Consider the following 15,331-nt stretch of genomic DNA (forward strand, 5'->3'; position numbering starts at 1 on the left):
TGCATTTAGTTTTCCTTCTTTTGAACCGATTCGTTCTTGTTTCTCTACGTCTTGGTTGGGAAATTCTTCAATGCGCGATAGACGTCGACGTTGTTTTCACAGGTCTTTTCCTTTGTAAGCGTGTATATATTACCGTCAATATGTAAAATGTGATTCTCTCAGGCAATTTATAAAATGTGTAAATATTTCAGTTATTTTGACTAAAAGAATCTGTCCAGATTGGTTAAGACGATCAAAAGGGCCTACAAACATCACAACAGATTATTATGTAGGATTAGAAGCCAAAAAACATAGAAATGTACTTTTCAACGTAACATTTTCAGTCTCTTGGTGATGATATAAAACATCAAAATGTTTGGAGTTCGTTATTATCATAATACAGATGGAAATGTTTTTCAGTCACTTTGTAAAATAACTGAATATTTAGACGTTTAATAAATTTGAAAATGTTACACATTTTGACAGTAAAAAAATAAACACTATAAAAAAAACAATGCTCAGGTGAAATATTTACTTTGTGTTGCAAGTCAAAATAGTGTAAACGAAAATCGCAAAATTGCCAAGCAAGTGACTTATCAAAACTTCGTCACCATTACCGATGCTACCCACAAAGATACCTACATTTCCTTATTATCTCGAAAACTGTATTTCATTTTGTTGATCAGTGTGACCATACGCCCTTATTACTACCCATAAAAGTGACTAATGCGCTTACGAATGGCGCAGCAGAGGTCGCGAACTAGTCTAGATTTCTGCTCTACATCCGGGTACTCACTGGGAAAAAACAATAACAAAGGCAACAACCAGTCCCGGAGAATTGCGTTAGATCAGTGCCCCTTTAAAATAGCGACCAATGAAAAATTACATAACACAGTGTATGTTTAATATTTCGAACACAGCCATCGTCTCTTTGGTCTGTCCGGCTTTCATATTGCGATATTTTAGAGACGGGGCCCAGCTTACCTGTTAACTAGTTTAAGTAGACAGGATCCCAGTCAACAGCGGTACATATGAAGAGACGGAGCCCAGCTAACATACTGGTTTCTTTCCGGAGCAGGTCCGGCTCGTAAGGATTTTCGTTATTTTTATACAACTGTTGTCACCAGAATCAAATAGCTGGGACATAGAAGGTATCAATATAAGATGTCTTGAAGTATCAAAATCTCAGATAAGATCACTAGAAGGTCTTTATTGTCATTATGATTTGGGGAACAACTTAGAAGTTTAGCGAAGAATCACATTTTCAACTGTGGGTTAAAATATAATAGTCATGTTGCTGTAGGCCTATACCTGTATTTAACTGTATCGTACATGTCAACAGCAAAAGATCTATTTGAACAGGCAATGAAAACGTCGGACATCCCTTGTCTGACTTGATTCACGAGTGTACTGAGCAAGATTAGCCCTAGATGAAGGAGTAAGCATATATACTTTGAAACGTTGTGTTCCTCATAATAAAGAAGTTGACATCCATAAATTCACTTCCTTATGTGTATCACTTCTAGATCTAAATGCCTTTCAAAGACTTAGGCCTGTCAGAAGTTCTCAGTTTTGAGTTTTATATATAAATAACAGTATCCCAATGATATCTAAAAGTTAAGTGCCCCTAAAAGCCTTAGCTGTTTTGCTGTTATACACTTTCTGAGTAAAGGACAGATTCTCATACTTTTACACATGTCAGAGGGGTACACAAAGTATGTGATCTAGACTACCAGTTGTCGGACTTTCATTTTTGTGGAAGCCTCGATGGCTGAGTGGGTTAGATCACAGACTTTGTGCTCTTAAATTAGGTGCCTCACTCTGGCTGTGTGGGTTCAAATCACAGACGGGACTCAACCCAAAATGGTACGAGAAGCCATACTTTACTCAGAAAGCGTTATCCCAAATATAACATTTGTTTCATTCTTGTTAGCAGTGTTTCTTCACACAGAATATGAAGACGATAAGGAAAGTCACAGTTGTTGGTGTGGAGAAGAGGCGACATCCAAGGAAACACTATGTATGTACCGTACACTTTATCTAAACTTCGGATAATTATCTACTAGCTTGCAACAAACTTGAATAAACAAAAAGTGTACAGGGCTGGAAACTTTATCACATGCAGGCTTATAATGCCGACATGAATTTGCTGTCATCATGCAGTGACTTACATCATGCAATGATTTAACGGTTAAAGGAGCGTACATAAAAGCCCCTGTTTTGCCATGCCACAAGACAGTAGTACCACTGGGAGGGTGGGAGGGGTGTGAATAGTTTACTGCTGCTAGTATGGGTTGCTGAAGACCAATTCTAACTCTGACCTTCAAGTGTAGTATACATAATGCCAAAGACATTTGCGACAAGACTTGGTATTGCTCTTGGGTTGTCAGCTGCTGCTGTGACTAACACCCTCTAACACCAAGAAGATAATTAGGCCCAAAACGTTAAAGGAAAACACTGCTCACACTTAGAAAGTATTGAAATCTGGGTCGGCAATTTCTTAGAGGAATCAAAATTTGCGTATTATGGACAGTCATTTTGGACTGGTTTCAGTGCTATTATGTGCTGCAGAATAACGGAGATAGAGGATATAAAAAGGGATATATAATAAAGAGCTGGAACTAAACTGACATGTTTTTGTTGTTGGTTAATGCATACCCTATTACATGATTTGAAAGGGTGAAGGTATCTGTCAAGGGCATATTATGTACAATAGAAAACTACATAGTGTATCCCTTCAGAGATTTCAGGTAAATCAAGGTATAACTTGGTCAATAAAAATTTGATATATGAGATAAATTATCACAAGACATGTTGATTTATAATTGAAATTGTATTTTCTGTTTGCCATTTTGTTTATTTTCTCATAAACTAAGCTGGAAATAGCAACCAGCTGCACCCACATTTTGTACCAGTCTACCAGTGATTCGGTATTATTTTATCCGAAAAAATATATATTCCAATACCGAGTTATTTTGTTGCAGCTTTTACTATGTGTATATTTAAAATATTAATTACCATAAGTGCACTACTATAGCACTATGGAACAATTGATTCAGACCTCAACCATGTTTGAATCCTCACATGGTTTGCTTGTACCAATGCCGTCACATGTAAGGCATCGCTGCCACTTAATTGGCATGTGCCTGGGTGTCCCAGGGTGTTCTGAACCCATTTCTGACTTCAACCATGTTAGAATTCTCAAAATTATACTGAACAACAAAAGTTCCCGTTACATTGAATAAGATTTAATGCAAAGTTATGTTTTGTACCAAATCTGAAACAATTTCGGTTTACAAAAGATAAAAGACTCCTGTAAGTGTTCAAATGGTTTAATTTGCCATACTGACTTCAGAAAATGCGTGATTTCATAAAAAACATGAACATGCCAAAATGTCAATTTACAAATCAATAGCGTGTGTGTCCACCTCTGGTTGCGATGCAAGCAACACATCTTCATCTCATGGAATGGACAAGGCGTCGCACAAAGTCCTGTGGGATATCTGTCTATATCTGCTGGAGCATGTTTCGAAGTTGACGTTGGTTCACGTCAAAGGCGCCGATCCATCTCATCCCACATGTCCTCGATTGGTGGGAGATCAAGGGAGCGAGCCGGCCAGGGGATGACATTCACGTTGTTTTGTTGAAGAATCCTGAACAAGTCGAGCAATATTAGGCCGGGCGTTGTCATGTTGAAAGGTAATGCCTGGGCCATGACGGCGCAAAAACGGTAGTACAACAGGGCTGAAGTAGTATAGGTAATGGGGGTTCTGGACCACTTCCACTGGAGCAAGATTTATATACATGTACCTATACTGCTACTACAGGTGGCATTTTTTATGTCAAAATGATTATGCGATTCAATGATAGTCATGAGTCGTATTAAAAGAAACATCAATATTAATTAATTAAATAATGAATAAAATTTACTATAGCCCACGAGGATATTGGAAAGGTGTAGGAGCAATAAAAAAATTAGCCACCGCGGCTAAGGTATCTAAAGATGTGGCCAAGGATTGGTTAAAGAAACAAGCGATGTGGCAAATGTATTTACTGGCACGGCGTTATATACCGAGGAAGAAGTTTGATATTTTTACAACGAATGAAGTTCATCAGGCTGACCTCTTGTTTCTTCCTCACGATAAGGTAAAACGCAAAACATATAAATACGCTTTAACAATAGTGGATGTGGCTAGTCGATACAAAGAGGCTGAGCCATTAACCTCGAAAGATTCAACAGAAGTAGCTAATGCACTGAGTCGCATATATAAACGCGGACCGCTAAAATGGCCCAAGCTATTTCAAGTAGATCCCGGTCGTGAGTTTATGGGATCGATAACTAAACTGTTAACAAAGCACGATGTCGAAGTCAGGCGTGGTGAAAAAGAGGCCCACCGTATCGTTGAAAGATTTAACAGGACATTAGTGGAACGTTTGTTTGGCGATCAGTATGGGATCGAAATGAAATCTGAGCGATTGAGATCAACTGAATGGGTGACACGTTTATCAGCCGTTGTATCAGCGCTGAATAATGAAGTAACAAGATTAATAGGGAAGAAACCATCCGATGCTATTAAAATGAAATCAGTGACTTCCGAATCTTCAGCACCGAGGAGAGGCAAAGAACGAAAACTTCCGGATAGAGTAAGGGTAAGATATTTATACCAGCCCGGTGAACTCGAAGGAGGCCTACGTCCCGCAACTGATCCCATATGGTCCCTTAAGACATATAACATTAGTCGATTGGTTATGAAAGAAGGAGAGCCTATTCTTTATTATCTTCAAGATGGACCGGGTAGGGCATTTGTACAAGAAGAGTTGTTCATAGTTCCCAACGGTACGGTATTACCACCATAACCATAAGCCTAGGTAGTTACACCATTATTATCAATCCATCTCTTTGTATCTAAGGGGGATAATGATGTCTTTTTCATTCTTAATCCCTATATCCTATGATTGTAACTTCTTAAAGAGTTCATCTCGTGTTTGAACGTTCTACCGTTGAATAATGCTTCTTTATACTGTTCGTGTTTGATATGCTTTTTTACCACATACTTCTTAACGCCCTTAGCTTTTCTTATCTCCCTATTATCGGACTTATTTATAGAATACATCTTAGGTCTTAATCCTACATACTCCACTATAGGAGTCCCAGCACATTCATCCTTCATCTTACCTAACACCTTTTTATTTACTACACTGTGCAGTGGATTATCTTTTGGGTAATCGCTCGTGTCGTACATATCTATTTTTTCTGCCATATCTTTATACACATCCTCGGTTTGTATTTCCATCAACAAAGAATCTGTGTCGGTATATAACACCTCACATCTATCACCGTATTGCTTCTTAAGTTCGTTGTAATAAAAGTCATACATTAAGTGTTATGACAAGTCGAGAATAGTCATACCAACGTACACCGGTCTGTTGAATTTTATATTACTCTTCTGCATATGCAACGCAGCTAAGTCGTTATCGAATATCTTGCTTCTGTTAAAAGCCGGACTGGCTATAAGTTTCCTTAGTCTTTCTTCCTCATGAGATCTGACTAATTTAACATCAACACGCTTCCTTAGATTCTCCATAGTATTACCAAATACTGAGTTATTCATGAGCTTATATAGGTTCTTTTCGAAATCGCTGGTGGCTATCTTTCTTAAATCTGTGTTCAACCTTATATAGCGCTCCATCCAAGGGCTTTGATCAAACTTTAGAACTCTGTGTATTTTCTTAAGTTTCATACTTAACGATAGATACAACTGGAGATTTCTGTAGTGAACTATATATTTTGTCTTATCCATCAAATTTGGTACGAATTTTTCTACGTTAGCTAACCTACTATTACCCATCAAGGAGTGTTGATATTCCGACATCCAATCTTTATTAACCATTAATCTTTCGGGAGGTAGCGGATAACTGTTATGATCTTTATGTAACGAACTTGGATATTCCAAGTCAACTTCTAGTATGTACCCTTTATTCGCATCGTTATTATGGATATCATTCACATTGACATTATGGATATCATCGACCCACTCAAAACCAACCGTGGGTAAAGGTTGACTCATAGCCCATCCGTACAAAGTTCGACGCCGGTCTTCTTCAACAATGCATCCCACGATAGTCCGGGACTGGAATAGTACCATGCCGGGTCCAAGCCGTATTGTTTTAAACATGTCTTTCTAAATATCTCGAATATATCGAGTACATCGGTTTTTAAGTACAGATCGTGATAATCGCCTAAATTCTTACAACCTAATTTATCCCACACAGTCAGAGCCTGTTCATAATCGGCATCGGTTATTTTAGATTCTGTTAAGTTACTATAGAATGATTCAAGGGGTGGTAATTCAGTTTCTTCAAATCTAGACAAATCATCCATATATTCGTAAGGATATACACCTTTTATCAGCAACAAATGACGAGTTATCTTATCGGTATATTGATTTGTTATCGCAAAGTCATGGGGATTGTTCGCATTAGCTAAATTGTCCAGGGAAGATAAGAGAAACTGTACTGAGTCTATGAATCTAAGCCCATTACTTTGCTTTATTCTAGATTTCCTATCCTTGTCCCTATAATGTATAGGTTTAGTCAACGAGAACGATATGTATTTTTCCATGTTGTTAGGAATGCACGTTAAGCCGCCGTTGGTCTTTGAGATAGCTTGCATAATGAGATGTGAATCGTATCCCCTAAGGTTATGAAACACAACGGGAATGGGTATTGTTTGAGAATTAATTTTTAGTTTCAAGTTACACTCGTTATGAGCGGATCCCCGATAGTTACCCGTGACGTGGCAATGATCTCTTACAGAATCCCCATTCAGGGGTTTGTGACAAACATGACAACTCGTTGACTTCTTGTGGGCCCTCCAATCACCCCTCGTCATACACATGGGTTTCTTACGCGATAATTTTTCCCTGATTATTTTCTCTTCGTTTTGTAGATATTCTAGGAACTTTCCCGCTGCATCGGGACCTCTGTAAATCATGGGCGTGTTTGTTTTCCCATCATACCTTACAACTATATATCCAAACCGACAAGGAATATGTTCTTGAGTTTTGTACGTAAAGCTATTATCTTGATTATTTTCTATGGGTTTGATAAGTGCTTCGAAGTCGGCGTAAATTACGTACTGTACTGGCATTTGATTACAACAATGTTCAAATTTTAATATATTTTTTCCTTCTTTAGGCATATCGATCCTGATAGCGGTCTGTCCAACACCTCTACAGTCTTCTTTATGCGCTTCTAATAGATCTTGTCTGCTGTACCCATGTAGGCATCTTTTGCAGAAATATTTCTTTTCTTTATGTTTTGTTTGATCGTATAATAGCCTGTTTAAACTCTTTATCCACGTATAATGATATTTTCCATCTTTTTCGATCAGAAATGAATTGATTCTGGGGATATGTTCCGGAGCAGAGCTTATCCTGTGTACAACAATTCCTTTAGAATGTCCGAAAACATTTATAGCTAAATTATTTTGCTTTTCCACCTTATCAATTTGTGATATTGGTGTAGGTTCGTCTATACCATAGAAGTTGAGTCCATCGTTTTGGGGATAGCTAGAAGGTCTATCCGGATGCTTGTCTACGGGGAACGATACAGATCTTATCATCATTCTTAAACAGTCATCGGATTTATTTTTTACGTTAATTATGGCTTTTTTCTTCTTATAATACGGGGGTAAATCTATATAAGATCCACCTTTGAAAGGCATATAATTTGCTATATCTAAATATAAACTATCAATTTTATCCACACCCTAACCCGAACGTCTATTAGTCCAACGTTCTAAAGTTTCCTGTATCCTCTGAATTGATGTATCTAATGATGCGTTTAAAGTATCGGATTCGGTTATAACTTCTTGATTGCTTCGGAAATATGGTTCGGTATATTCAGTGCTATCGTCTGTGTTACTTTTACTCAATAACATTAATCGTCAGCTGGTATTTTATACTATGTAAATCATCTAACTCCTCGTTAATTTTACTCGAAATGATGGGCTTAATATCGTTAACGTCCATGTTGGAATTAATATCCATCTTCCAACCTCTTAGATATTTACCAACGCCAGCGGATGTGGGAACAAATATTAATTCTTGTTGAATATTATCATCATCATTATGTTGATTATCAACATCATCATTATGGTGTATATCATTATTATCTAGTAAAGCGATCAATTCAGCTCTTCTCATTTGAGAATAACCTCTCAGCCCACTGTTTCTCGCTTGAGCTTTGAGTTCTCTAACAGTCTGGGGTTTGTTGTACATGTATTCCAAACCGAGGAAGGTAATCATTTCAGCTTTTCTCATTCGAGAATATCCATGCAGACCACGTTGTTTTGCCATAGCCTTCAACTCTCTGACAAAAACCATTGTGACCATGGTATATACAAAATGATTCATTTGTCTAAATGGTTGTTTTTTCATATATAAATACGCATTCTCCTCAACCTATTCCTCTCATTGATGTAATCTCTCTTCCTAGCATAAATAATCTGCTTCCTGACCTTATCAGCACCGTGACTCTTACATAAACTGTAACTACATTTGACTCCAATCCCACATACAGAACAAGCGTAATTTTTAAAACCCTTTCTGATGTTATAAGCGTGAGTGCCACAGTAAATACCCACAGATGGCTTCTGACATTGAATCGATTTCCCCATGAGTGTATATTTGCACAGATTCATGGTTATACACATATCATATCATTTGTCTAAAAGGTAAATCACATCTACACTATTGATTATGCAGTCAGCCAACGCTATTTATAGATTAGCTGTCATGGTGATTTATTGATTAGCTTTCACTCTGACTCCCCTAACTAGGTCATGGTATAGCTGACAATTGCAACAGCTGATAATTCCATTATCACAAATGCGACCTCGCGGTCTTTCTGAGCCTCTGACGGTGTATAAAACTGACTCATTGTTGGTCTCGGTATGGGGTCAAGTTTTTTCCCATAAACGAGGAAGTATTCGTGCATGGCAGATTCGACATCCTTAAACGTTTGAATTGAATGTCCTTCCTTACGCAGTTCTTCATGAATAAAATCTAATTTTAATGTCCTATTTCTGGCCCATTGTGACTGAGCTTTTTCTAGTTGTTCTAAAGCTTTATTATGCCTTTTCTGCTCCGAACCTCTCATACTAGAAAATACAAAATTACTCCCCGAAAAAGCTAGAGCATTAACAATAGCTACACCGACCATCATCGCAATTGATGCCATAGTTTAATAATATAAAATATTCAAATGTTTAATTAATTACTTCATTATGTCTTCCGGGATAAGTTTTTGTTTGATGAGCATATCTTTTGTAGCCATAGCCAATCCAATATCCAGAATCATCATACCGATATCATATCCATTAAAATCTAGCTTGGGTGGTGTGGCTTTAGTAATCATTTTAGCTATACGGGCATAGCCAATGGCCAAGCCGGTGACCACCGCTGAATGATACGTTGCGTTTACCAACATTTTACCGTCTGTAACTGGAGTAGTCATTTAAGCATTTGTTCGATGAGTTCGTCGCATTCCATAATGTAATACCTAAGGAGATATTTAAGTCTAACATAATATAATATGGCATATCCAATACATCCCGTAATAATGAACTGTTGCGAAAGAATGATGATTTCGAACCACATTATGTCATATTAACCGCTAATGTTCAATTTGCTACATTTTGCTACATTATTACTATAATTTTGCTATAATTTTGCTATATTTGCTATAATTTTGCTACATTTTGCTAAGCAATTGCATAAGCAGCTGGTTGATCGGTTTTTAATACGAGTTTACAGTGCTTCGTTGCCGATAACAGTTTTCTGACTTTATCTCGTTCGAGCTTGGTATAAATAACATCATTTTCGCGTAAACATTCCTCGAATGAATCTCGATCTTTGCAATGAAAGAGTGCTACCCATTTGGTCTGCTCTCTGAGATCTTTCAGGACATAGTTGTATTTTTGAGTAAGTACCCAAACGCTATGTTGAGTATGCCGACCGGAGAATGCTAAATACGAAAGCATATCTTTCTTTTTTGTGAGTTCTTTACTCGCACTGCAGTCGTTTAATAAGAAAAGGGTTGATTCTCCTTTGTATTTCTCGTGACATACTCGTATGACAGTCTTGTAAACGATCGCCCGGATCGACTCTGTGTACCCCGTCGTCATTCATTACCCAATCTCTCGATAAATATGTTTTATTAACGCTTATAGTCGGGCACAGAATAATAATATGATCGAAAAAGTCCCGATAATAACTTTGTAAAATATCTAGAATAAAAGCTGTTTTTCCGCTGCCCGTTTGCCCGCATATGATAGCGCAGTGCGGATCTTTAGGCAAAAGATTATTAATAGATTGCTTGCACGAATCTTCCATTCTGTATATTAAGTTGCGCATCCATAATCATGTACAAATATATGTTTAATTTACCAGCCGTTTCCTGAAGCTTCGTTATCTGTATGGTGACACCCTCGCTAGCGTTTTCTATTCTCCTCCCACTGCCGTGTAGTTGGTCATCGTCCGTTGTTCGCATGTCGAGCCATAGCTCGTACTTCGTGGTGAGGTATTCACCCATCGATACACTCTCGAGAGACAAATCTTTCACTACCGCGATAACTTCTGGGCTTCGTTTTATAGAAGGAGGTTTTTAATCTCATCCCACTGGTGATACGCTAGCATTCCTTGGCTATATAGTTGATTAGGAACGCCCTCGATAGTCAGTTCTACTTTTGTAATCTTGGGATTGTAGAACTTCTCGGTATTTCTTTTAAATGCATCGGAGGGGTCCTCGAACAACATTAAAATACCCTTCAACAACCTCGTGGGGACGTTTAGATTGATATTCCACATCATATCTTTTTTGTCCCTCATGATCTTTCGATGTCGCAGCACGCGATCGTACAAAATGGCTAAACTTCCGGTATAATGGTAACGAATTTGTCTGGCTAATTCGGGATCCGTTATCATATCGTACTCCAGCGAGATATTGTCAATGGAATAGCTAGCATCTTCACCAGCTCTGATTACTCTACCGTAGTCATTAAAAGTGAGTTCGTATTCTAACCTATCGCCTAGGGATGCTTGATAAAAGGGCATGTGGGAATCTAGTAATTCAAAGTCTAGGGGAATATAGAATCGGTTACCTAATGCGTCGGCAACGGCCTTATCTTACGATGGTACCATCACCATTATCAGCACCTACGCGCAGTCTCAATGTGTTCCGATTACAAATACCTTGGTACTGTAAGTTTTCCCGCTCTTTATCCGTTCTCCAGAGATCCATGTAACAATAGTATACATCGCTATTGTCAATACTCAAAACCTCATTACCGCTAATTTTAATGGTGATTATCTTAACAATAGCACGACCTATGTTCTGAACGGGCTCCCTGTTAACGTCGGTAGAAGTCAAAATAATCGTAAATGCTAGTCGGACAGTTCCTGGAACTAACACATCGTGTGCGTAGAGATTAGGAAAGCGAACCAGAAGCGTTTGATTCTTATCCATGGTACTAGGGTTATTAGTTATATTTACAGACTGACGAACTGCTTTGACCCCTAATGGATCTCGAAGTCTATGTTGTGGGTTTAACTTGCGTCCGTATTGCGAAGACATTGTTATATTGAAATTATATAACCATATATTTAATATAAAAATGACTGATATTGATCTAGATTATTTCAATAACTCGAATTCAACCGAAGAGGGTACTGATGAAACCAGCTTTATGAATCTTAGCGATGAAATTTTGAACCCAACCGTAAATGATGAACTTTTGAAACCAGCCGTCAATGATTATTACGATACCTTTAAAGATGATAGTCGTATTGTTCGTGACTATTTCAAAGTTTGAGATAGATAGTAAAGGAATATTGCGACTGCGTGGCGCTCAGGATATTGATCTTATGCATTCTCGTACTCGTAAGCCCCTAGCCTTGTCTACGATAGCCGGTAAACACAGTATCAGCACTGTAGACTACTGACGACTTTCCGCGAAGACTACTGAGGTTTTTAGGACTGTGCGTACTGAACTCAGTAACACAGATAATTTGGAAGCTTCCTCTAAGGTGGCCTCAGACGGACTCGAAGAAATCTTGGGTACCTACTACGATAATTCCACGGTCAGTGTATCACCATATTCGGAGTTCAGTATTAGGGTATTACGAGGTCTTGACAAGGCAATGCGAACAATGCGGGGAGAACTCACCAATAATATGGCCAAGATATCCGAAATCGACAAGCATATAGTTTACGAGAAAACAAAACTTGAACAGGCAGGCGATGAATTCAGTAGACGTCGCGTAGCGGAAAGATTGCGTAACTTAGAAGACGAAAGATCGGCCCACCTCGAGGCTGCTTCCACTAATAGAGAGGCAAATCAGTCGAATTCGAGAAACTATCGACCGAGTTCTCAACGATGACACTACACCGGCCGATAAAATTAAAACATTGTTCAGAGAACAGGGAATAACAATTGCCAGTATTTTAACCGCGTTGGGATTTATTAAATCGACTTTGACTCTCGCGTTAACCGGTGGTACAGGTGGTAGCAGAGGATCACCGCCTACGTCGGATGGTATAAAAGAGTGGATAAAAAAGCATTTAAAAGCATTAGGTTCAGCACTGGGAAAGCTCGCTGAGAAAGCCGCGGACGCACTTCCCGGTATAATAGGGAGTGTTGTTTCCTGGCTATTGAATTTATTAGCTAAGACCACCACTTGGCTTAGTCAAAACATGTGGGCACTGCTCGTAGCAATCGCAGGGCTGTTGTACGTATCCGCTAAGAACTATTTAACTAAATCAGTTCGCTAACCAAATCATGAGTAAACCAACCGCGACTCCACCTAATACAAGTGCTGTTTTTTCATCGATATGTTGTTGATTTTTAGCTGCAATATGCGGTGGCACTTGTGGTTTTGCGTTAGTAGATGGTTGAGTGATAGTTGGTGTTTGCGGCTTGACTACTCCCGTTTCGCCTGTTATTGTTTGCATTATTAATTCGACGTTAATATCTGAATTTATACCTGTTTTTCGTTGATCGATAGCAATAACAATTTTATTATTATAGCCTATCACTTGACCGATCTTAAGTTCCATATTACTCGGAGACATGTATAGCCCCGGTGCATAAACGTAGTCCACTTTGGATTGAGCGTACTGTAATACATCTTGAAAACGCTTTATAGACGATGGTATGTCAACTGGTGAATTAATGGCGTCCTCCACGTTTGAGACAAACTTTTTTTGCACATCGAGCGCCGTCCCAGAACCGATGATTCCCGTTCGTGTTTGCGATTGTGCAGCGAGAATTGCCCATACATAAGTTCTTATTGATTCATTAAATCTTACAACTCCTGGGTTAGTAAAATTTTTTTCCGTTTTATCATTAAGAAATTCATTCCAAGCATTTGAGGTATCGTTCATTTGTATAAATTTTGTAACAATATAAGCCAAACCACGCTTAAAACTCATAAGAGAACCTCTCCAATTGTTACTCGAAAGTTCCCAGCCATGATTAAGATTATGCAATCTTACAAAAAGAGTGTCTATCTGTAAGAATTTAAATCGATCGAATGGTTGATGAGTTTTTTTAACTAAATCATCGCTGACTTCTTTAACAGTTCTTTGTCCATTGTAGGGATCACCTAGACCATGGTTTGCTCCTTTAATGCGCCAATCTTTACTCGTAGAAACATTAAATTCATTACAAATACGCTCAAGACCGTCTTATCATAATTATTATTTGTGGAATTCCACGCTGGATCCAGCGTAATGGAGCACTAATTTCTTTAAGTATACGTCTAATCTGATAGTTCACGTGAAATGTTATAACAGACTTATTTAGTTCAAATCCTGGGGAATAAAGAGATACGCCACATCCCGTTGTGGCACACCATATGGCAAAGTTTAACTGATTTTGCCAAAATTGCATCGGATTGTGAAACCAATCGTGCACCATTTTATCGCTAGTTGCCGTGACTGTACTTTTCAAAGATATCTGGGAATTTAACGATAAATTCAGCACCAGAGGCAGTTACTATAATCGATTGATTAGTAATGTATCTCGATTTCATATTTAAGTTATGATATAGTATCATTGTATATTTAATATGTATGTTACACTCCCGGGAATAGCAAATGGTCAGTCTATTGAACTGCTTCATACTATCGATAACTCGGATGGTCAGCTCGAAGTCGCCATCTGTGATGTAACGTATTACCCGCGGTGGACCAATATAAGTGCTGTGAGAGGTAATCATAAGATATGGATATTAGATGAAAAAAATATTATTGAAAAATTCATTATTATACCTGATGGGTATTACAGCGTATGCTCACTCAATGATGAAATTTTTAAGCCTAATGGAATTAGTCTAACACAAGATGAGTCGAATGGGACAGTGAAAATCAACACTGGAGAAAAAGGTGTACGGATTTTAGGGAACTTATCAGCTACACTTGGATTTACACACGGAATTATAACAATATTCAGGTCAACATTTGATGGAGATACACTGCCCGATTTAGTTCCCTATAAAGAGTTGTGCATCCATCTTGATCAAATCAGTACGACGGATAATATTCAACAAGAAAGTCCTTCAACTCTGCTCAGATCTGTTCCAGTGAAAAATGAAAAATATAATAGCGGTAGAACGGAATCTTTCTCAACATTACAATATAAAAAATTAAAGCAGGGTATTATTTCAGACCTCAAAATTTCTGTATTAGATGTAAAACACCAACCTGTACATATAGGATACTTAAGTGTAACACTCCATATTATAAATAATGGTTGATTCAATATTTAAGTTGTGATATAGTATCATTGTATATTTAATATGTATGTTACACTCCCGGGAATAACAAATGGTCAGTCTATTGAACTGCTTCATACTATTGATAACTCGGATGGACAACTCAAAGTAGCTCTATGCGATGTAACGTATTACCCTCAGTAGACCAATATAAGTGCTGCGAAAGAAAATAATAAGATACATATAGCTGATGGAGTTAGTTTTCCCGAAATAATTACTATACCTGATGGGTATTACAGGGTATGCTCAATCAATGATGAAATTTTGAAGCCTAATGGACTTAGTCTAACACAAAATGAGTCGAATGGGTTACTGAAATTAGACACTGGAGAAAAGGCAGCAATGATTTTATTGGACTTATCAATTACACTTGGATTTGCACGCTTAATTGGCACAATATACAAGATTCAGGTCAGGGGGTTAATTTGCCCGATTTAGTTCCCTATAAAGAGTTGTGCATCCATCTTGATCAAATAAGCACGACGGATAATATTCAACTAGAAAGTCCTTCAACT

At 38.0% G+C, this 15,331-nt stretch overlaps 1 protein-coding gene across 6 annotated transcripts in view; it reads left to right on the forward strand.

Annotated features, from left to right (window-relative positions):
* Window positions 1-1,015: 1,015 nt before the first annotated feature.
* LOC139452295 (SH3 and PX domain-containing protein 2B-like) overlaps window positions 1,016-15,331 on the forward strand; it is a 291,496-nt gene continuing 277,180 nt past the window's right edge. For 4 of the 6 annotated variants that reach the window (XM_071233711.1, XM_071233716.1, XM_071233715.1 and 1 more), the window contains exons 1-2: window positions 1,058-1,130; window positions 1,913-1,999. In XM_071233711.1, the coding sequence (XP_071089812.1) occupies window positions 1,934-1,999 (66 nt within the window). In that variant the 5' untranslated portion in view covers window positions 1,058-1,130; window positions 1,913-1,933. Of the gene's footprint in view, window positions 1,131-1,912; window positions 2,000-15,331 lie in introns of all 6 variants that reach the window. The other 2 variants (XM_071233713.1, XM_071233712.1) reach the window with 2 other exon arrangements.

Source organism: Haliotis cracherodii, unplaced genomic scaffold, assembly GCF_022045235.1.
Source record: "Haliotis cracherodii isolate W230 unplaced genomic scaffold, xgHalCrac1.p SCAF_9, whole genome shotgun sequence".
In the NCBI taxonomy this organism is placed as follows: Eukaryota; Metazoa; Mollusca; class Gastropoda; order Lepetellida; family Haliotidae; genus Haliotis; species Haliotis cracherodii.